General features: G+C 53.3%; 2 protein-coding genes across 10 annotated transcripts; both read right to left on the bottom strand.

Annotated features, from left to right (window-relative positions):
* Positions 1–1,707: 1,707 nt before the first annotated feature.
* On the bottom strand, positions 1,708–14,451 carry FBRS (fibrosin). Of its 3 annotated transcripts, none has more exons than XM_036021306.1 (18): positions 12,697–14,451; positions 12,224–12,400; positions 11,500–11,535; positions 11,372–11,401; positions 10,066–10,114; positions 9,685–9,979; positions 8,012–8,313; positions 7,618–7,805; positions 7,458–7,502; positions 7,152–7,247; positions 6,847–6,915; positions 6,035–6,064; positions 5,574–5,645; positions 5,165–5,285; positions 4,979–5,059; positions 3,965–4,048; positions 3,622–3,829; positions 1,708–3,511 (listed from the first exon to the last, which is right to left on the bottom strand). In XM_036021306.1, exons 1-18 carry the CDS (start codon positions 13,141–13,143, stop codon positions 2,929–2,931), a joined length of 2,913 nt encoding a protein of 970 aa, XP_035877199.1. In that variant the 5' UTR covers positions 13,144–14,451; the 3' UTR covers positions 1,708–2,928. The 3 variants fall into 3 exon arrangements, with proteins under 3 accessions (XP_035877199.1, XP_028361289.1, XP_028361295.1); XM_028505488.2 differs by having other exon boundaries at positions 12,224–12,403; positions 12,697–14,446; XM_028505494.2 differs by lacking the exon at positions 11,372–11,401 and having other exon boundaries at positions 12,224–12,403; positions 12,697–14,449.
* Positions 14,452–15,596: 1,145 nt separating this feature from the next.
* PRR14 (proline rich 14) lies at positions 15,597–21,314 on the bottom strand. 7 transcript variants are annotated; one of them, XM_028517861.2, is made up of 12 exons: positions 20,495–21,306; positions 19,612–19,683; positions 19,322–19,490; positions 18,581–18,702; positions 18,319–18,508; positions 18,002–18,045; positions 17,686–17,795; positions 16,786–17,383; positions 16,583–16,652; positions 16,410–16,501; positions 16,074–16,145; positions 15,597–15,981 (listed from the first exon to the last, which is right to left on the bottom strand). In XM_028517861.2, the coding sequence occupies exons 1-12, from the start codon at positions 20,689–20,691 to the stop codon at positions 15,723–15,725; spliced, it is 1,995 nt and encodes a 664-aa protein (XP_028373662.2). In that variant the 5' UTR covers positions 20,692–21,306; the 3' UTR covers positions 15,597–15,722. The 7 variants fall into 7 exon arrangements, with proteins under 7 accessions (XP_028373662.2, XP_035877201.1, XP_035877200.1 ...); XM_036021309.1 differs by having other exon boundaries at positions 15,839–16,003; positions 20,495–21,310; XM_036021308.1 differs by lacking the exon at positions 19,612–19,683 and having other exon boundaries at positions 20,495–21,311.
* Between the last annotated feature and the right edge of the window lie 528 nt (positions 21,315–21,842).

Here is a 21,842-nt window from a genome sequence, read left to right as displayed (position 1 = left end):
TAGAAAGATTGGGTGAACTCTATGGTATATGAATAAATTATATCTCGATAAAGTTGTTTTTAAACAAACATTTGACAAACCATGGCACAGAAAGAAACATACTACTCAAGAATACATAGCTACTCTGCTGAGCCCATTCAGAATAAAGAAATGCACTTCCAAATAGCAGCCTCTCAATGGTGAATGATGTGGGTTTGGTTTGGTTTTCCCCAATGTTGAAAGTCATTTCCAGACTTCTTTTTGACCTCTGCCTGAGGAGCTGCCTGCATTAGGATCAGAACATGTGGAGATGAACCAATGGAGCACAGTGGCTATGATGACCGGCCTTAGAAGGCAACCCTTAGGATTCTTTCCCTTTCCCTCTTTTTCTTCTCACAGTATGTTTCTTGCTCTTCACAGTAGCTTGTAAGCTCCAGGAAAGCTAGAATTTTGTTTATCCCCAGCCATTAGTTCAATTCCCAGCATGACAGATGAAGTGGTTGAAAGAATAAAGGGCAGTTCACAGTGAATTAAGCAAGGTAACAGGAAGGCTTCTGACTTGGGTACTTAGGTACTGGTAACACAGAGATGGACGTGGGGTCAGGGGAGGACAGTATTAGGCCTAGAGGATATCTGAGTTATGTGGGAGAAATCTAGATGGTAGATATACCTATCTAGAGAATATCTAAGAGTGCTTACAGAGAACAGGGACCTACCATGAATAGTGGCAATGGCCCATTCCTCAACAGCAGAGTGGGACACTGGCACTCAGGAGAGATTATGTCCCATCTCTACAGTCATAGGGAAAGCAGGTAGTGTTACTGTTTTTTTTATATATTTTTTTAATTTTGCTAAGTTGAAAGCAAGGACTGCCATGTGAAATTATGTTTGCAAGCCATGTTTCTCTTGGTCACCTGTTTGATTTCTGTTGGGACAATCTAGGCCTGAGTTTTCCCTAGAAGTCTTGGGTATGTGTAGTGGCAACAGAAAATGTTGCATGTATCTTTCTTAAGGTGATGGGTATACTTGGAACAAGTCAATCCTGGCTGGTTCGAATGGGAGCCACCCTCTCTAGCTCATTTTAAATAGTCACTTGTTTAATGATTACATCAGAGAATAATGTTAGGTGTAAAAAGGTAGTTGCAAAATAGTACATTTCACAGGATACCATTTTTCTACATTTTAGGCAATAGAACTGAAGAATGTATCTCTGACAATTAACAGTGTTTTCTTTGAGGGGTGGGATTATAAGGGACTTTCCTGTTGTACTACTGCGATTGAAGTGTTTTATAATAATCATGTATAAAAGAAAAACCAACAGATTTTTAAAACACAGATCTTCTCTAACATAACCATGCATGTACATGTATGTGCAGGTAAATACATAGCTGAGGGGCCTAAAAAACACATACCAAATGGTTAACAGTGCCTACCTCTGGGGACAAATGTTGGCAGATGAATGGGAAACTTGGTTTTATCTTTCTGTAATTTGAATCTTGTAAAGTGTAATGTGTACTCCTGGGTTGTACGAAAATGTGAAAAACTCCAGTACCCAACACTCTAGTCCATCTATCTGGACGTAGTAAAACATCTCCCCAGGTTGTGCGGGGCAGGGGCACCTTTGTCAGGACATGGACAGTGTTGCCTTTATCCCTCCCTGACCCCAGGACCCAGCCCCAATCCCCAAGCCCTGGTGACTCACACACACTGAAAGAGGAACCAAGGGGCTTCATTGTAACACTCATTTTTATATAAATATCCGCAAGTCATGTTACAGAATAAGCCCCACCTGGGAAAAAAGTCAACATTATTTTGTTAACCTGACCCCTGCCTTCTAGGCTGGGACCCAGCCTGGAGGCACCTGCTGCTGTGGGAAGGCCAGGGCTGCTGCCGAGAGGCTGCTGAAGCTGCTGCCTGTGTGGCCCACCCCCAAGCTGACCCCCTTCTTTGGTGTGTGGTACATGGTGACCTTCTCTGGCCCTCCTTCTAGTCTGGGGCAGGGTGCTGGGAATAGGGCTCTAGAGAGCAGGGCCCAGGAATCCTGGGGGCACTTGGAAATGGAGTGAGGAGACTGAGCCACTAACAAAGAAGTAGACTCTCTGAAGTTTAAAGGTTGAGCCTTTTGGGGATGGGGGCACTCAGAGGTAATAGGAACAAGTAGGGGGAACCTGGGCTGTCAGCCAAGCAGGAAGCATTTATTTGCCCTTCTTTCCAGCGCAGGCACCCAGGTCCCTTCTCCTGTTGGTCCACTTCCTGCTGGACCCCATATTCTGAGGGATAAGCCTTGGGCCTGCCTGTCCCCTTCCAGCTCTTCCCCCTGCAATCTTACCCCCCCTCCCCCACAGAGAAGCCAGAGGCCAGAAACACAGCACCAGTCTGAGGATTTAATTAATCAGGAAGGGGGGATTACTGGGAGGGGCACCCCTGTAAAAATGTACAAAAGGTCTGGGGGCTATGTGAAAGGGGAGATAAATATGTACATGGAACCCCCCTTCCTGTAGCCCCTCCTTCCCCAGCCCTAAGAGGGCATGAGGACTTGGGTGGTAGGTGAAGGGGAGGGGGGGCACTTTGGCCTCTGGCTTAGTGAGCCCTTGGGGAGGCAGGCCAAGGGCCTAGGGGCCCTCAGAGGGGGCAATGGTGCACCTCAGGAGATCATGAGCTATGACCTCTGAAATGACCCCCACTCTAATGTATGTGTACACACACACACACACACACACACACACACACTCCTCTCTAGAGGTTTGTGACCTCTGCCCTCCCGATGACCCCAAGGTTCATCAGATGCTTGATCTCATGGGGGCTGGGGCTCTGCTCTCAGGTTCCTGAACTCAGAGGTGGCTGGTGAGGTCATGACCTTTGCCCTCCAGCCCTGGCTTAAAACCTCAGCTCTAGGACCTTATCAAAAGGAAAGGGGGATGGAGCTTTGCCCCTGCCCCTCCCCTTCCCTCACCTGTCAGCCCTGGCTGGGCCAGGGGCCCTAGGTGGGGAACTAGGCCGAGGGGCGGGGACAAGTGGAGGTGGTGCCCCCAAAAGGGCTCCTGGTGGGGTCTTGCTGAGCAGGTGAGGGGTTCCTGGGGCTGCAGTAGGTGGTGGCGGTGGAGCCAAGCGGCTGTATAGCAGAGAATGGGCAGGCTCTAGACCATAGAGGCGGGCAGCAGCCACTGCTCCCGGTCCAGTCAGCTCCTCACCCGCCTCATAGAAGCGGGGTGGCCTTGCAAGGCGAGGGGGCCCTGCCAACCAGGTTGGCTCCAGGAAGCCAGCACAGCGCTCAGGAGGACCTGGGCCGAGAAAGGGGGATGGCCGGGGCCTCTCAAACAGCAGGTGAAGGCCCTGAGGCCCAGTGGCGGCAGCGGCGGCGGCAGCAGCAGCAGCGGCGGCGGCTGCAGCGGCGGCAGCAGCAGCAGCCTCCTCTTTCCGTTCTTCCTTTACCCGCACAGATTCCTTGGCTGGCCTGGCCCCTTCCTCACCAGCCCGGGTCTTGGGAGTAGCAGGAGATACTCGGGGCTGGGGCCGTGAGAAGGGGAGGTCCCTGGGGGGCAGGTATGGGGGGGAGAGAATAAAGGTACTCCAGAGGTCAGATACAGGCTGAGGGGGAGGGAGAGAGTAAGGAGCTGGGAGGGCAGTTTTTGGGAAGCATACCTGTCTTTCTCCTCCTTGGTGAGAGAAGACTCCCTCCGCTCCACAGGCCGCTCCTTGTCTGAGCCTGGAGTCCGAGCAGCCTCAGGGGGCCGGACCCAAGCAGGAAAGGCCAGAGGACTGCGGTGCAGGCGACCCCATGGATCTGGCGGGGAGGCGAAGGCTGGTGGTGCCCCTGGGCTTTCTTTCTGGGCAAAGACGGCGCCGGAGTCTAGACAGAGAGCAAAGTAGAGATTGACAGGAGCCAAGAATGGGAGGCCCCGCTTAGGCACCCTCTCAGCCTCCTGCTTTAACACATTAACTCACTGCCACTGCCCCTCACCACCCTATCCCAGCTAGCACTCACTGAATGTGGGGCTGCCCAGGCCTCCAAAGGCCCCATTGGAGAGAGCAGCCAAGGAGGCGAAGCTTGTGGGACGCCCAAAGGGATCTGTGGGAGAAAAGGGGATGGTTAGAGCACTGGGCAGCCCGCTCTCAGCAGCTACCAAGAACTAATGGAAAAGGCTGGTCAGCAAGCAGGCCCAGAAGACCTCAGCAGCTTTGTCTTAACAACTAGGTACCAAGCACTTCCTCTTGGCCCTGGCGAGGCACTGAGTTCTGACATGCATTAATTGTGTAACTGCACAAACCTCATTAGGCAGACAGGATCCTTCTTACTTAATGAAAATTAAAAAGGTTCAGAGAAGTGAAGTGACTTGCCAACAGTCAACTAACCAGTGAGTGGTACCTCCAACCTACAGCCTCTCTCACTCCAGAGGTCAAACTCTTAACCCACTGTCCCCCACACCAACCACCCAGAGCAGCTCTATAGCAAGCCAGTTGCTTGGAGACCTCTGCTGGCTTCCTCCCACTTGACATGCAGGGCCCTTCCCAGATTGACCCTACTTGCATGCATGCGTCACACAGCTGGTCGGAACAGCTAACCTAGCCCACTATGGGACCTCACAATTTCCTCTTCCTGGAACACCTTTCCCTATGCCATCGGGCTCAGATCCTCCTTGTCTACCCAAACCCAGGTTAGATCTCCCCCAGTGGCAGGCCTGAGAAGGCTAGGAGCCAGGGACCACGCTCTCTTCTGGGGCTGTGCAGCCTTCTTCCACCTTCCTCTTACCGCCACTATTTTCAGAGAGATATCTGAGCTGGCAGAGATTAACAACCACTCTGCCCTTTCCTACCCATTTTACAGATGATGAATCAAGGCTCAGAGGGAGTACAGTAACTTGCCCAAGGTCACAAAGCAAGTGGAACCAGGTCCACTCTTGATTTCAGCTGCCTTTCAGGTTTAACTTCCATCCCCAGCTTGGGAACTCCTGGAAGTCAGAGACAAAGCCTGAACGTCCCACATGCCCTTGGCTCTTACCAATGTGGGTGCTGGGGCTCAGAAAGGGTCCGTGGGCCCCGGGAGCTGCCGTAAAAGGGTTGGCTGCAGCGTGGACGGCACCTGGGGCAGAGAGGTGGGAGATTCTAATGAGGCTGAGTGGGCACAAAGTGGGTGTCAGGTTAGAGATGGGGAACTTCAGGCCCCAAAAAGTCTGGCCAGACTCACCAGTCGCAGTGAAGAGGGAGGCGGCTGGGTGGGAGAGCTCCTGGCCAGTGGGCAGGGCCCCATAGGGCCCTGGAAGGCAGGGCAGGAGGTCGTTCCGAAAGTCAAGCTTGTGGGAGTCACCCTGCATGGGACAGGGAGAGGGGCAGTGAGTGAGGAGCCAGGTTTGGTCCTGCTCTTGCCCTTCCACCCCTAAACCCCGTCCCAAGGGCTGGCTAGTGGCAAGAAGGGGACTGGGGGCCTTCTCTGACCACCCTCCTAGTTAGCCAGAGAACCTAGTGCTAATTGCAGAATTGCTCAGTGACTGGGGACAGGATGGGATGTTTCTGGCCAAGATGCTGCCAAGCTCTACTGAAGGTAGATGCCCAGAGTTCAGGCAGGCCCACTCTCCCCAGCCCTCCAGCCCCAGTACCTTCATCTTTTCCTGGTGTCTCAGGATCATGTAAGCCACACGCACGTGCATGGCACACCACTTCCCTGGTTTCTGCCGCCCCAAAAAGATGACCAAAGGAAAAGGGAAGGAAAGAACGTTCACTCGTCACCCACTCCAGGCCTGGCCCTGGGCTCAGACTTGGTACAAATAATCTCCTTTTATCACCCCTACAACTGAGGGATGACTAGGTCCATTTCAAAGCCTAGGAAACTGAGGCTCAGAGAGATAAACTGTCTTGCCCAAGGTCCCATAGCCAGTTACATCTGAACCCAGGTCTCTGGCTTATGGTCCTTTCGCTTTCTGCTGTTCCACATCTGGCTGCCTCCATGTCTGGACTTTTCACTTATTCTCAAGCAGGAACCCCCACCCTCCACCCCTCAGCCAAACACCCTGACACCAGCCCCCAGCCTCATGCAACCTGAGGTCCTCACCAAACTCACCCTTAAAGGTGGCCGGAAATGATCAGGGATCTGGGGATGGCAAAGCAGAGATTGGTGGCGATTCAGACCTGTTTACTGACCTGGACACCTTATTGTCTCAGCCCCCAAGTCCCCCCAAACATCTCCCTGAACCCTGCGTGGCTCCCTCAATCCTTTCCTGCTTGTGATGAGACTTCTTCCCCCACCTCTCCCACTCTGGGCTTCATCCCTTCAGCACCAAGTTCTTGAACCAGTTCTAAGAAGATCCTTTACTTGGAAAGCTAGGGAGAAGGTTGGTGGGCAGGCAGGACACATTCCTCAACAGAAGATACTCTATGAACAGCTTCATGTAATGAGGTTCTGTTTAAGATTTCTTCAGAAAAAAGCATTTACTACTGCTAAAAGAGGTTGGAAAACCTCTAGCTTATCCTTTAGGAAATATACCCTGTGTTTTTCCACACTGTGCCCAGAGCCCTGGCCTCTGAGTGGGAGGGAAGGCTTGGGCTCCTTGTGCCCCTTTCACAAAGGGAGAGCTTATCTTTTCACTGTTTTATGGACAGGACTTCCTGGTATGATGTCATTTGGGGAAAAAAAAAAAAGCTTTGTCACTTAAATTTAAAAACCCCTATAAAAACTACTGCCCTGGTAATCTTATTTCTTGGGCAACTTCATGAGATTCCTATTCCTCATGCCTGGGAAATCATATCATTGACATAAGGGACACCCTCAATCACATATTAAAGGGAGGGATCAGTGATTCATCTCAAGTCAATGCTCCTGCTTAACTGAACAGATCTTCCTGCTCCAGCAGAACCTGCCCTGGCCCCCCTCACCTGTGTCCCCTTTTGGGGAAGCCCGCTCGGCACTGGCCCCAGTCGTGGTGGCAGCTCGGGGTTCGTGCTCTGGGGAAGGGGAATGGAGGGATCAGTCAGAAGAGCTGGCACTAGATATAAAACACGTCTAGAACCAAGCTGGGGACTGGGTCAGGAAGGGAACATGGCTTTGAGGAGACCTGGGTCCACTAGGGGAGGACAGGAAGATGGGCATGGTTTGGAGAAGAGGAAGAAGGCACATGGACCTGGAGGACCTGTGTTTTAAGGGGTGGGAGGTGGTGGTGGTGTCCAGATTGGGAGCTCACCTTGGGCTGGAAGGCCCCCTGCAGGGAGCCAAAGGAGACAGCCGGCGGGAGGCCCGGAGGTAGACCGGGCACTGCGGGAGGGAAGGCCGTGTACGGCTGTGGAGAGAAGGGGACTAGTCCAAGCTGGGGGTGGAGGTATAGCCCATGTCTGGTCTGCTCATCAGTTCTCTGGCCTCCACCCTAAAGCCCCCCAGGGAGACCTCTCAGGCTCAAAGCTCCTGCTTTTCAAGCTGAAGACTGGACTCCAACAGTTAGGGCTACACACACTGATACATCTATGCCCACACACCACACACATGCACTCACATTATGCCGGAAAAGGCCTTCCATCTTTCCTGGGTATTTCTCAAACTAGGGAAGAGAAGGGAAGAGTAAGCTGCTAGCCAGGGACCCAGGGTCTTCCCCTGGAAGCCAGACCCTCCCCCCAAGTCTCAGAGCCTCATCACTGGCCCAATGAGGAGCTCACCATGTGGGGGCCGTGGGGTGGCAGCAGACCCGGGGGATAAGGGGTGAAGTGCTGGTGGGTATGCTGGTGGGTGTGCTGGTGCTGGTGGTTGTGCTGGTGGAACTGGAAGGCCAGGGGCCTGGCTGAGCCCCCTGGCCCCACCACCTCGGGGTAGCGAGAGTTCAGGTCCTGGCCGATCAGGTCCTGCTCTGTGGGAGGGGAGGGGGAGAAGGCTTTAATATTTATTGCCACCATGTCAGCCTCCTTGGGCCCGGGTGACTGGCCTTCCCTTTTGGCCTTGAGCCACTCCCTCCTCAAGTCCTGCAGTCTGCTAAGGTCCAAATGCCCCAAAGTCCACTGGGTTTAAGCCCAGGGCCATGGCCCCCCACCCCCCCGGCCAGGATCCCAAACTCACCAGAAAGGGCGTTAGCGGCTGAGGCCCCAGGGTGCCCTGGCACCTGCAGCAGGGGTGGGGGTGGGGGCAGGGTGGGGCCAGAGGAGAACAAGGAGGGGTGGTGGGGTGGTGGGGGGGGCCGCAGCCCAGGGGGAGGAAAGCCGTGGTTGGACAAAGGCAGGGGCAGTGAGGGCGTCGGGGGCCGGTGGGTGAGCTGCGCGGACGAGGAGGAGGCAGATGAGGAGGAAGAGGACGAAGAGGATGATGAGGGGGGAGGCTGAGCCACGGGAGGGGCCGGGGCCTTGGGGGGCGGCCGTGAAGAGCTGGGGAGAGAAGTGGGGAAATGAGTGAAGGGTTGGGAGGTGCCAGCTCTGACAGGAATGGGTCAGAAGCCTGGGCGATACACTTTGACCTTGGTTCTCCAACATGGAAGGTGGTAGAACCTGGCCCCCAGGACCTCCACCCCCACCCCACAAGGAACCCATCCTCACACTGAGGTACCTCCCACACCCAACACCCCCTTTCTCCCTCTCTAGGTCTAATCTTTCATACAGGTGCCTCTGATGTCTTTGGCCACATGACTTTCCCTTTTCTGACTCAACCACAAAACATATCAATCACTTTGAAGCTTAATTACAACAGGTCACTTAGGTTCCTAACCTATGACAGTGGAAGCAGCACCGTGCTGGCCTGGCCTGAGAATTCTAGGCCCATCTTGCCATTAACATCCTGGGTGACCTTGAGCAAGTCACTGCCCCTCTCTGAGCCTTAGTTTTCTCAATAATAAAATTAAAAAAGCAATGATGACAATAATATAGTATCAGTAATTCCTACCCTTTAGTGAGTACTTACTCACTAGTGAGCACTTACTTATGTAGACCAAGTGCTGCCACTTGTTTTACATGCTAATCCAAGTCTCCAACATTTCACACTTGGAGAAACATTTCTCCAACATTTCACATCACCTTCCCAATTGCTGTTGCACCCATATAACTACCTGTACCATTCACTTCTTCCTTTAACACAACATTTTTCTTTTTTACTTAGCTTCACCCAAGCCATAACACGTGAAATCAAAGGGTTGAGGTACTCCTCCTTTTCTAAGGCACATGAAAACTGAAAAAAATTTACTCCCATAACATCTGAAATTATATCACATATCACTAATGATGAGCATACACACTTTGGGAAACACTGCATTAACTCACAATTAGTCCTCACAACAGCTTTAGGATGAAAGTACCATTATTATATCATTTTGTAGAAAAAGGAAATTGAGGCTCAGAGAGATTAAGTGACTTCTCAAAAATCACACTGCCAGTAAGGGGCAGAGAAAGAATTCGAATCCAGGTCTGACACCAAAACCAGCACTCTTAATCATCATGACAGCATTTCCCAAAGTATGTTCTGAAGAAGACTAGTCCTAGCAGATATGCCTTGCAAAAATGCCTCAGCAGCAAATAGTACTGGGAAATGGCACAAATTGGATTCCCCTCCATGAAAATATATAACGTTCTGTGAGTTTTGCAGTAATCCCTTTAAATTTGTTTCACCCAGTGTACTCAAACTTTTCAGTCTCAGAACCCTTTTTCGGATTACATCTCAAATGTACTAGCCCATGTCCCAGCCATAGAATGCAAGGGTTAGTCCCAAAATGACCAGGTCTTTCCAGACCAAACCCCTAGACCACTCACCTGCCAGTGCTGAGGTCCAGGCTGCTGCCATAGGGAGAAGTGCGGAGGCCGAAGGGTGAGACCCGAAGCTGCAGCTGGGGTGGGGGTGGCAGACTGGGGGCGGCCGGCAGGGGTGCTGGGGCTGAGACAGGAGGCCGAGGGGCTGGTGGAGGTGGTGGTTCCTTCGGGGGGAAAGGCACTAGCAGCGGATCGGGCCCGGGGGGCTGTTCCTGGCTCCGCTCCAGGCCCGACACTTTAGGGACTATGGAGAGTTTTGCTTCACAGTTCCCATTAAAGGCGCCATGAGGGCCCGAGGCTGTGAAGGCAGAAGAGCAGATATATCAAGATCCATGCTCAACCCAATTCCTTCCTTTATCTCCAGCCCCAGCCTTTTGGACCAACCTTTGCTGGTTGAGACAGTAAAGGATGGATCGAGGTCATCATCGGAGACCTAGGGAAGAAGAGTAGGGACAGGGTCAAGTTCTGGTTAGGCCAGACCCTTCCCCAGGAAGGCCAACAACCTCTGCAGCCTGCTAGGAACTGGCAGTGGTGGCAAGTCTATTCCATCACCTTAGTTAAAACCCATCAAAGACCGTGTTCTAGGGTTCCTATGCTTGGGCAAAAAGGGAAAAGCAGCTGAGCTTAAGAATCTGATAGACCAGGAGGCCCAAATCACGTCAGCACTAAAATAGCAGAGAAGCAAGGAGGTCAAAGTAAAAATGTCAGGTATCACTAAAAAGGCCAACAGGCCTACCTGACTTATTTGTCTGGTCCATAAGTGTTACCAAAAAATTATAAACTAATTGCTGATATTTAGAAATCCAGATTCTTTATAAAAACTCAGACTTGCAGCTTCTCTTGAGAATGGGCCCCTAGTCTCACATGGCAACGAGCTAGTAACTAGATAGTGGCTGCCCCCTTAAAATGGACAAGAACTCTCTGGTTCACCACAGTCCCCGTCCAACCAACTTTTAAAACTAGAACAAGAGACACATCAGGGAATACAAATTTAGGTAATTACAGGGGTACAGCACCAACTGTTAGAACCCATTATTTCAAAATAAACAAATCAGCCTTAATAATAAATTGAAATAAGGCCCTAGCTGGCGTAGCTCAGTGGATTGAGAGCAGGCTACAAACCAAAGTGTCGCAGGTTCGATTCCCAGTCAGGGTACATGCCTGGGTTGCAGGTCATGACCCCCAGCAACCCCACATTGGTGTTTCTCTCTCTCTCTATCTCCCTCCCTTCCCTCTCTAGAAATAAATAAAGTCTTAAAAAATAATAATAATAAGCTGAAATACATCTTTATAGTGTATGTTCTTATACCAATTACATTTTTTTAGTATCCTCAGTGCCACGGTCTCTGCTCAGATTCTAACCTATAAGACTAATGGCCAGCAGGAAGGACCAACTTGGTTCCATAGCCACTCTGAATTTCTGAAGAGAACCACTGGCATTCTAAGAGCTTTAGAAAGGATGACACACCAGGGTAGGAACCTTCTATTCTTTGGTTGACTGGCTCTAGTCACCAAAGAAATCATTTAGTCTCTCAATCCCCGCCTCCCAGAAACCTAATTCTGGCTCAACCTAACCCATGTTTCCCACTCAAGAGGAGACTCTTGTCTGCTGCACACAAGAGTCCTTTAAGCTGCAGTTCGTTTTATAAGCTGTAACACTGCCCACCCAACAAGTTCTAGCTCCACTCACCCTCTCGTCCAGATCGCTTTCCGCATCACACTGGGGAGAAGGAAAGACAGAAGTGTCACAAAAGGGAAGGAGTGAGGCCCAGAGATGGAGTACAAGAGGCGGGACCAGTACAGGTAGAGAGCACTTACTATGTATCCAGCTTCTAGAGAGTGACGGGAGGAGGCCTGAGAAAGATCAGAGTCCAGAGGTAAGGGAAGCTGACTGGTGAGGCTATGGACAATGTCTAAACTCCCCTACAGGGCACTCAAGGCCCCTTGTGACCTACTCTCAATCTCTTTTTAGCTTCTTCTACTATTGCCCACCCTTGTTCCCAATGCTCTGGCCATTTCCCAAATACACCAGACTCTCATATCTCTGTGCTTTGTCCAAAACAACTTTGCCCTGTTTCGTCTCTCAGCAAAACTTACATGACTATTCTTCAAGGCCTGACTAAGATATCCTAGGGGGCTTTCCCTAACCACAACCCTCCTCCCATCCCCCAGGCAGAATGAGTGGCTTCCTCATGTGGGTTTCTGCAGCATCTCTCCCAGACCTCTGCCTTCTTTAGCTTCTCAGGTTTTGGTATAAGTATCTGCTTGTAGACTGTTTCTTTCTTGCTAGACTGCCACCACCTCGAGAGGGAAGGCAATGAATTAGGACATCTAATTCATTTATGATTCAACTAAGTCCCTTTGATATATCTCTGAATTATCAGTATGTTGAGGCTGACTTAGTTCCAGCCAGAAGCAGACAAGTCTCATTGTGGACATGTCTTTGTTAGACTTGGATGAGTAAGGAGCTAAAATCTGCTCTGCTTTCATATTTGTCCTTAGATCCTGAGTTTTAAAGGACAGGGATCTACGACCAACTCACCTCTTTCCTTCTCCGTTTATTGGGCCATTTTCTGGCACGATCTCCAGAGGGCCGCCCAGGCTCCCGATCAGAGCTGTCCCCCGGCTCCCCAGTGGCCCCAGTGGAGCCCCCTCTCTTCCGCTTCCCAGAATGCTTTAGCCGGTGTTCCAATCGTTCTGGGGGCTGAAGAGAGGCATCCTTCTGTGGAGGAGAAGGAGGTGGGACTAAAGTAGATGGAAAAAGGAAAGCTCCCAACCTTTTCAGGGGTGATCAGAATACCGAAGTAGCTCCCAGGCGGGGTAACCTGGTTGGTCCCTGGAGACTAGCTCTACCTCCTCCCACCCCAGGGCGGGGCAGAGGCCTGGCCAGAGGAGCCGGTTGCTCTGGTTTGGGGTGCCAGCATTCCCCCCACAACTCCACCCACTCCAAGCACCATACCCTTCTCTCTGCCCCTGTGAAGCCCCCCAAAGGTCCCTAGCCCCATCAGTCCCCACCTGCAAGGCCTCAAGGCTGGCGAAGCTGGCGATGGCAAAGCCATCGATCAAGTCCTCCTCCTCTTCTTCCTCCTCTTCAGGCTCCTCCTCGGCCTCTCCGTCGTCCGCACCCCCCTCCTCCTCCTCCTCTTCCTCTCCCCGACTACCGGAGCCGGCAGGGCGCTTCCGAGCTCGGGGTCGCGGTGGCCGAGGCCTGGGACGGGGCCGCCGCCGTCTCGGGCCTCCAGGCCGCTCTCCAGACGAAGCTGATGACCAGGGCCTGGCGGGCGGCGGCGGCGACGAGGAGGACGAGGATCCTCGCGGGGCGGCCAACAGGGCCCGGGGTGCGTCGCCGCCAGGACCTCGGCGGCGCCGCTGCTCCCGGTCTCGGTCTCGGCGCGAGCAGCGCCGCCGCCGCCGCTCTCCCTCAGCTGCCCAGCCCGGGCCGGGAGCCGCGGCCGTCTCCATGGCGACCGCCCTCAGTGCCGCATCCGGAGGCGGCGGGGCCCGAAGCGGCCTGTCCGAAGGCCCGGGGTCGCAGGCGCGGCGTTGGCGGCTGCACAGGGACGAGAAGGCCACGCTTCCTCTTTAAAGTAGATTCTGCTGGCCCTGAGCTTGCCCCAAGGCCAAGGTCTGGGGAGCCGGCGCCGCCCCCGGGGCGACAAGCCCGAGGGTCACCCCCCCTCCCGTGGGGCCGGAGGGGACGAGACGGCGAAAAAGGGGCGGCCGTCCCTTTAAGGCGAAACCGCAAGTTGTCCAGCCCCTGGCCCCTTTAAGACAACTCGACGGTGTCCGGCCGGCCTAGTGCGGTGGCCGCCCCCTGCCAGGGGTCGAGACTAGTCTCCCCAAAGAAGAGGAAGGACCACCCCCTTTAAAAGGGACCGAAAGCTCGCCCCGAAACGCAAACCTTCCCTTTAAAAGTGTCTCAAGTCCTCCGGCTAAAAGAGGCCACCCCTTTAAGGAGTCCAGGGTTCTCAAAACAGCAGGCCGCCGCTTTACAGGGTCGTAGTTTGTTTCCAGTACTCCACAAGCGGCCACTTCCCCTTTAAGCTGAATTTAAAGGACTTCTGGAGTGGGGGGAAGAGGTAAGAATCCTCACTGGCTCCAGTTCTCCCAACAGCACAGTTTTCAATTTGTCAGCTTCACTTCGGCGGCTTCCCCTTTAAGGCTGGAGTTGTAGTCTGCCGAGCCCAGTGGCCACCCCTTTAAGGAGATTTAAAGGGGCCTCCGCCAGTCCCAGCTCTTCCAGCCTCCGCCTCCGGTCGCCATGAAAGGCTCGAGGTGGGGGCGGGACCGCGACGGCCAGCCCTCCAAAGCCCCGGATGTGAGGCAACGGTGACGGGTAGAGCTTCTCTGTCTGCCGACATAAACGTCTCTTCCTCCTTTCCTCGTCTCTGTGTGACTCGCTCTTGAAGAGATGCGAAAGACGGCCGTTGGTCAGCAGGGGAGCTCCAGCGCACCCTCTTGTCTCCTTTGGAGTCTTGGGCCTCTTCTCCGCTAAGACTTCCCTGCCCCTCCTCCCTCTTCCTCCTCAGCCTACGCCTCCTTCCTCTCTCGGCCTCCTCCCACTCTTTGCCCCTTTCCCCCCCGCACCCCTCCACAGGTTTAGTCGTTGATAGGTAGAAAAGTGTACGTCAGGGTGGAGGGCGGAGTCAAAGTGCGGGAGTGGGTAATTTGTAACCGCCCTCAAATTCTGGATTGGGTATACGTTAGATTAGCTCCGTCCTTCATCAGGTCTCGTGACTTCACTGGTTAGAAGTAGGTGTTTGGGCGGTTCTACAAGTGACTCCGCCTTTTCCTGTTCTTCGGCCATTGGTCCACATTCTGACGTCATCAAACCGAGCAGCCGGGATGTGGTGCGAGAGCCGTGGGGAGCGGTTGGCCGCAGGGCGGCGCGCAGCTGCGGAAGGCACCTGTCGACCTCCAGTTACGTCGTCTTTGCCTTTCCGCCGCTTGGCTTACGCCAAGGACCGCCTGGCTTCCCTCACGCGCTTGTCAATACCGTCGTCTGGCGGGCAGCTAGGCAGGATCAGCTCCATGGAGTGGGGTGACCAGAACACGCGGCGCCCCTGGCGACCGCCAGACGCGCGGGGAGGAAGCCGCGTCGCATTTTCTTTCGGTTTAACGGGAAAGTGCTGGCCTGTGGTATCTCCGTGCTAACAACAAAAAAAGGACCTTGCTCTTGCATGCCAGGCACTTTCTCACATATTAACTCATTGAGCAGTAAGGATTATTTTAGGAAAGTATTGCTATTAGCCCCATTTTACAGAGGGAGAAGGGAGCGATGCACAAACATTTAGTTTGCTAATCAGGATTTGGGCTTGACCTACCTCTAGTCTATGCTGTTAGCCACTGCTGTATTTTGCCTCTACATTATGAAAGCTGTAGAGTGCCACTTCTTACCTGTTTGACTGGGTTATCCTTTTAATATAGACATCACAATGATACACTCAGTGTGCTTTCCAATGTTTATATGGATATAATTCCCTCTCACTGGGTTATGTGCAAATCAAGTACCATGACAGTTTTTTGTAGGTGCCCAATTATAGTTGATTACTCTTAGCTCTTGAATCCAGCAGCAGGTGCTGTACTGTATGATAGGAAGAATTCAGGGCCATCTTGATCATGGCCTTGGTCCACTCTGGGACTTTCAGTCTCCTCTTTGTTGTAAATGAATTGGGAGAACCCTGATCAGGGTCCAGGATCACAGTATCTTCTGGAACAGATTCAGAAGTATCCCTCCACACAGGAAAAATCCTCAGAGTTATCTCCAATGACCATTTCCTGATTCCCTTCCTGTTATTTAACCCTCATTGCCTTCCCTAACACTTCCCCCATTTCCCAGTTTTTGAGTGCCAAAGTAGAAACATCAGCCAATACTGCCAATCAATCTCTAGCTCAGCTAGGAACATACAAAAGAATCAGAAGTATATTGAAAACTTTACTAGAAATATAGAGAAAAAAATGAAATGGCCTCAAAGGCTTCTCCCTCCCGGATGGATATACAGAGAAACAGATGGAGCTCCTAGGTCTGATGGAGCGGCTCCCTAATCCACTTCCTCCTCTTCCAGGAGCAAGGCATCCAGCTCCTCCAGCCGCTGCTGCAGCAGGGGTCCCACATCTGGGCTGGGGGCCACATTAGGAGTAAGGGTCCTGCCAGCAGCAGCCCGGACCCCACGAGATGGCCTCCGGGATCGAGGAAGGCTGCTGTCCCGAAATTCCACAGCCCGCCGCAGCTTCCTTGAGCTGGTAAAAATCAGAGTCCCATTGCGCTCCCTTGGTTCCTCAAAGATGGTCTCAAAGGTCCTGGACAAGGCAGGGAGGGGGACTGGTTACCAGCATACCCTCCTGGTTCTAGCCTTCCCCCTTATCAACCCCAAACCTTTAAAGCTTCTCACCTCCTGGTTGTAGGTGATTGATAATTCTTGTTGGTGTAAATTTCTTCCAAGCTGAACTCTTTCTTGTTCAACCTGGGAGCAAAAAGCAAAAACCACTAAAAAAACCTGGAACCAGTGAGGTCTGGAGAAGTGATAAGCAAGGCCTAGTCTGCATTTCAGTTTCTGGGACCTGCCAGGTGCCAGGAGTACTGCCTGAGACAGACAGATGGTTCTAAGCACAAACCACATTCAGACCAAACTGGACTGGGCTCCCTGAGAGGAGACAAAATCACACTTCAGAGAATGTGAATCTATATCTGTTTGGCCAGGGCAGCTCCATACACAATAAGCATTCACCTGATTGGTCGAGGCAGCCCCATTGGTGTAAGGTTTAGTTGAGGACGGGCCACTGTCCTGCGTATTCTAAATCGAGAAACCTTTCCCATGGTCTGCAAAAATGGGGCAGAAGGTAAGAAGGCAGCATGGGAACAGGCTCCCACTAATCTCCTCCCCTTCATCTGTACGCCTACCTTGGTCTCAGGGTCTGACAGCACTTGGTCCTGTGAGGCCTGTGGCTCCTTTCCCTTGGTTGAGCCCAACCTACAGAGAATGTAAAGGCTCAGGGTCAGACAACATTCACAGTAGTATCCCCAATTCCTGCCCACTGGATACTAGGGAAGGAGGCTAGGCCTGGACTGTGGCCAAGGATTTAAGGGTTTATTGAGAGCACTACCTGGGTTTTGCAGGTTCAGAGAAGGAGGAGGAAGTGGATGCAGTGGACGAACAAGATGTGATGAGGGGAGGAGAGCCTCCCACTCCTCCAAGAGGGAAGACCTCTTTCCGGAGACAGGGTCGAGGGGGTGGTGGTGGTGGGACTCGAGCCATCTCTCCACTACCCACAGTATGCCGCCGAGGCCGTGGCCGGCTTGGGTGGTATGAAGAAGGGGGCCAGCTGCAGGTATCTGAGCCAGGAGGCCCCAGGTCAGGGCAGGAGTGGCTTCGGCCCAGAGGTGGCTTAGGGAGAGGTACTGGGGTATGATGGTCTTGAGCTCGCCACTGTCGGATAGGAGGGCGGGGACTGACGGATGCAGTACCCTCAGCAGCCCTGGACTGCTCAGCCTCTGAGATGGCAATCTTCAACTCCAACTTCATGGGGGGTGATGGGGGTGGGGGCTGTGGGGCTTTGTTGGGTGTGAGGAAGATGTCAGCAAAGCTCTCCAGCTTGGAACGAACAGAACGGAAGAGGGGTGCCAAGCCCCAGGGGCTGAGGCGGGGGCGTAAAAGGCTGGATGGCGGTGGGGTCGATGGGGCTTCCAGAACAGGATCTGGGGCTGAGGAAAGGAGAGGGTCACAGGTGGGCATTCCTTAGCTGTAGGTGGCTAAGCCCCACTTCAGTAGCCTCAGTCCCTCCCCAAACACTAAATTGCCCGGAGGAAGCCCATTCCTAAATAAAACTAAGCCCCAAATTTAGGAGTTGGACATCAGGCCTCTGAAGTTGAAATCCCATCTTCACATACCAAGCTTTGCCCTGGGAAGGGGGTTAATCCCCATTCTCACCTCTGCATCTCACACTTCTAAGCTCAGCTAGGATTTTCCAGAGCTCCAAATCTCATCCCTCTATCTCAGTCCTTACCTGGTGATGAGTTCTCCAGAGGGTCTGCAGACAGGACAGATGCCTGGAATGGGGCTTCCAGGTCCTTGGACGGAGGCATTGTCTGGTGAACCATCATCATGGATTCAGCTCTGGGGTGAAGGGGCAAGGTAAAAGCTGGGGAAGCTTCCAGATCCAGATCCCACCTGAGTTAGCACCTCCACTGTCCCTTAAGGCTACTGAGGGTGCTATATGGAACTACTGAACAAGAAAATTCTAATGCCCGTAGCTCTGGATGAGTGGACAATGGTTGTTGTCTGGACATCTTGATAATTCCTTCCCCAGCCCTCTCTCTCACCTTCTTGCTGGGATGATGAAGTTGGGAGTCTCATCCGTGAAGCCCTGGATACAAACGGGATGTTTGTGAATAGGTAGGGAAGCCCCCTATGGCCTCCTTAGCTTCCCACATCCCGAATCTCTGTCTCCAGATACCTGCCTGGGTTCACACCAAAAACTTTTTCATATAGGTCTCTGTTCAAGAAGTGTCTTCCACCTAAAATGCTGTCCTATTTAAGCAAAATCTACCACAGACTCAACTCACCTACACTTGTCTATCCACACTGGAGTGCCTGCCCCCAGCTACACCCCTCATATCCTTACTAGAAGTTCCCATACCTCAGCTGGGGGTCTTGGACTGGTAACATCTTCTAGCATCACCACCAGAGTGGGCTGGGGGGCCCGGCCCACCTCTTGTGAAGGGCCTTCCTCTGGGACAGGGGTTGTCCTTGATCGATGCCTCGGGGTGGAAGAAGACTGGTGAATGCGGCTCAAGGGCTCTCGGCATAAGTGCAGTGGGTAGTGAGGCCTAGAGAGGGAACACAAAAATCAGAGGGGCTCAGCTGTGTCCCCAGCTTAACCCACATTCTGTCTTGCTCACCTGGCCTGTGATGACCACATGGCCTGTCGGGGTGGTGAGGCAGGCAGCTGGTTGTGGACAGAATCCCAACGGTTGCTGCGGTGCCGTGGAGTAGAGGTCTCCTCTTGAGGCACCAGGGGGACCTAGGAGAAGTATTAAGAACAAGGTGATAGAATGAGGTTGGAGTGGATAGGGCTTCCTTGTGCCTGACTGTGCCCTATGCCAAAAAGATGACAAGAGTTTGTGGCTTGAATTCCCTCAACACCTCCAAAGAAGCGAGTCATCCTGAATTGGGGGCCACATAGTATTCTAAGCTACTGGTGTGGGACTTGGGGTAATCTCACCCAGGCTCTTTGAAGAAATGAAAAAAAAAAAGCAGTGGCTTTGGGTTAGTTACTGCTCTGTTTGGGGCCTCCGTTTTTCACTGTACAATGGAGCCAGTGATACGAGCTTGCACCTTAAGGATTGCCTAAAATTTGGGCTGGGAAGAAAGCAGAAGGGTTTCTTGTACTTAAAGAATTGTAGGGATGTGGTTCCAGTCCAGCAGTGTTGGCTGTGGTGAATGGGCACTAGAGACCCTGCCCAATTTGAGGCTGAAGTTAGAGAGCCAGGCAGAACTCTAGTATTAGTAAGGCTGCCTGAGCGGTGTGTGAGAGAGAATGAGGTGTTTGGACCTCAATTATCCTCACTAGTGATCTGGCCTGATTAGTACTGAAAAGGGACCTGTGAGAGAAGAAAGCCTCTTTAGTTCAGGGGGCTCACCATATGGGCAGCCATGACATCTTCCAGTACCACGGCCAGGACCCTCCGAGAGGCCTTTTCCAAGGGTGAAGGGGCCACTGGGGGCTGCAGCCTCGGCCGTTTCGGGCTTCTGGCTCCCCATAATGCTCGACTCAAAGGCTGGCGGCACAGACGTGGCTGGCCAGGCAGGCTGCAGGATGAAAGCAGAAGACGGTCGCCTGAGCCTGTGGTTGGCTTTGTGATTTCCCCAGTACAGTCGCCAGGCTCCCCGCTTCCCGAGCTCAACACAGGCTGGCGGGGTGCGCTCTCACCTGGATTCCCCCGGCAAGTCCATTGGGGAAGCGGCGGCTCCGGGGAGTCCCTGGGGGATCCCAGGCTGCAGCCTGGGGTGGGAGGTGGGGAGTCGGGGAGTGGGGAGTGAGGGCCAGCCCTTTCCCTGGGGCTCCGCCCTTCATGGTAGCCCGCAGCTCCCGGTAGCCCAAGGGCCTGAAAACTGGGGTGCAAAAGGGCGCCCCCGGTCGGCCGTCCGGAGCGGGCCTTTTCCCGCTGCTGCTGCCGCCGCTGCCGCCGCCGCGATCAAAGGATCACTTGCGCCAGACTTGGCACTTGCCGCGAGAACCTGGATTGCAGCGGCCCAAGTTCTCCCACGGCCCGAGCCTCCTGGGGCCTTTGTCCCTGTAGATTCCGCCCTGAGAAGCCCCCCGGGATCAGCTGGGATCCCGGTCCTGGGAGGCTCGGTTTCCGCCCGATCCCGCTGCGATCCCCGTCCACTCCCAGTGAGTGGCCAAGGACTCCGAAGCAATACACCCACACACCGACGTCTCTCCCTCCCACCAGATCCCCTAAACTGGATCCAAGCGGAAAGAATCCTACAGTGCGTTTCCTCCAATCAGACGCCGCGGGAGGATCCTCCTCTCCCTGTAAGCTTCGACTCTGCAAAGCTTCACTCAAGGGCGGCCCGCGCTTGAGCATCACAAACTCAGTCAGGATCCCCGGGGATCCACTGTCCAGCAGATACCCCCTCCACTCCAATCCTGGAAGGTCCCGCCCACAGACCCCCTCCCTCCACCCTCTCCTTATCCCCGCCCAGCGCTCTCCCCAGCCCGGGTCCAGAAGGCTCAAATGTTTCCTTCTTCCCTCCCTCCTCCCGCCCTTTCTCCAGCCGCTCGGTGCCCTCCCCCGCGCACTGCTCACCGCCGCCTCCCGCCGATCTCGGGTCTTCGACGGCTCCCACCTGCGGCTCCTTTAAAATCAGCCTTATCCTGCACTGCCCAACCGCGGAAGGCCTTCTTCTCGGAGCCTCCAGGCAGTGCCCAATCGCCGGTCCGCGTCTTCCTGTGTGGTGAGAAAAATAAGTGAAGCCACCTGGCAGCCATCATCCCTAGGGGCATGCAGCCAAATTGGGCAGCACTGCCATTGTGGTTGAGGGCAGATATTGCTGTCCTCAAGGAACCAAAGCGAAGCGGGTAGCGCCACCTTCGGCTGTCCAGGCAGTGGCGGAAGACTACGCCAAGTTTCTTGATATAGTGGGACAACAGTAGTGAAGCTAAAGTGCCGCCACGTTTTTTAAGGGCATCTTCCGGTTCCTTCGATTTATTATTTTTTTTTAGGCCAATCAATGTGAACTGAGTGCTAACGATATGTGAAATTCCCAATTTCCTAGAGAGGCCCCATCAAGGCCGGTTTCGGTACCGCCCTGGGTACCTCAGCTGGTTCCCACCTCACAGGCAAGAGTTTGGGAGTGGGTGGCCAGGGCCAGAGACTAGAGAGTAGGTACCCCTTTTTGGCTCCGTTGCGTGCGGGGTCACCTGTAGAGACTGAGCCGAGCCAGAGGGGAAGAGACTGGGGGCGTTGGGCTTCAAGAGGTGTTGTGCACTTCATCCAGGAGAAGTAGGGGTTCTGCGTACCTTGCATACATCTCAGTAGAGGAACGCCCTTGCAGGAGAGTAATAACCAATTTTGTCGTTGCTCGGTGGGGTCCAGCCTCTTCCTTTTAAGCTCCAGTCTCCCACAAACCCTTTTTCAAAAGGGCATGGCTGATGGGCGTGTAAATAGTCCTAGTAAGTAAGGGATCAGGGGATGTAATCCCGCTGCCTTGAGAGGCTGCATTACGGAACCTTTATCAGCAGCCAGGCTGTTGGTGGGGAGGAAGTAAGTCCTGCCTTTTTGCATTGTGAAGGCGCTCTCCCCGCCTAACCAGAGCCTGTTCCTCCACTAGTTCTTCCCTGGTCCAAACCAGTACATTTTTTTTTTTCTTTCTTTCTTCCTTTTAGAGAGAGAGAGAGGAGAGAGAGAAATCACTTTGTTGTTGTTGTTGCTGGTGTTCCACTTAGTTATGCATTCATTGGTTGCTTCTTGTGTGTGCCCTGACTAGACATAGAACCCACAATCTTGGCATATCTGGACAATGCTCTAACCAACTGAGCAGCCCAGCCAGGGCCAGTACATGTTTTCTTAATATGAGAGTCTGAAGCCTAGAATTCTTGGCCTTAGATGAAGGTGCATATGCAGCCCAGCATACTTCTTTCTTATGGAATTAAAT

Source organism: Phyllostomus discolor, chromosome 3, assembly GCF_004126475.2.
Source record: "Phyllostomus discolor isolate MPI-MPIP mPhyDis1 chromosome 3, mPhyDis1.pri.v3, whole genome shotgun sequence".
Taxonomy (NCBI): Eukaryota; Metazoa; Chordata; class Mammalia; order Chiroptera; family Phyllostomidae; genus Phyllostomus; species Phyllostomus discolor.
Note: the sequence above shows the minus strand (reverse complement) of the source record. Positions and strands in the feature narration are given on the sequence as shown.

Bases quoted from the DNA above. Each gene is read 5' to 3' on its own strand.
- FBRS (XM_028505488.2), bottom strand. From the start codon at position 13,143: ATGGAGACGGCCGCGGCTCCCGGCCCGGGCTGGGCAGCTGAGGGAGAG. The intron at 9,980-10,065 runs GTTGGTCCAAAA...CTGCCTTCACAG, and splicing joins TACTGTCTCAACCAGCAAAG to CCTCGGGCCCTCATGGCGCC. The intron at 8,314-9,684 runs GTGAGTGGTCTA...TTCTCTCCCCAG, and splicing joins CTGGACCTCAGCACTGGCAG to CTCTTCACGGCCGCCCCCCA.
- PRR14 (XM_036021307.1), bottom strand. From the start codon at position 20,691: ATGCCCCTAGGGATGATGGCTGCCAGGTGGCTTCACTTATTTTTCTCA. The intron at 19,491-19,611 runs GTGAGAGCGCAC...TTCATCCTGCAG, and splicing joins GACTTGCCGGGGGAATCCAG to CCTGCCTGGCCAGCCACGTC. The intron at 18,703-19,321 runs GTGAGCCCCCTG...TACTTCTCCTAG, and splicing joins ATGTCATGGCTGCCCATATG to GTCCCCCTGGTGCCTCAAGA.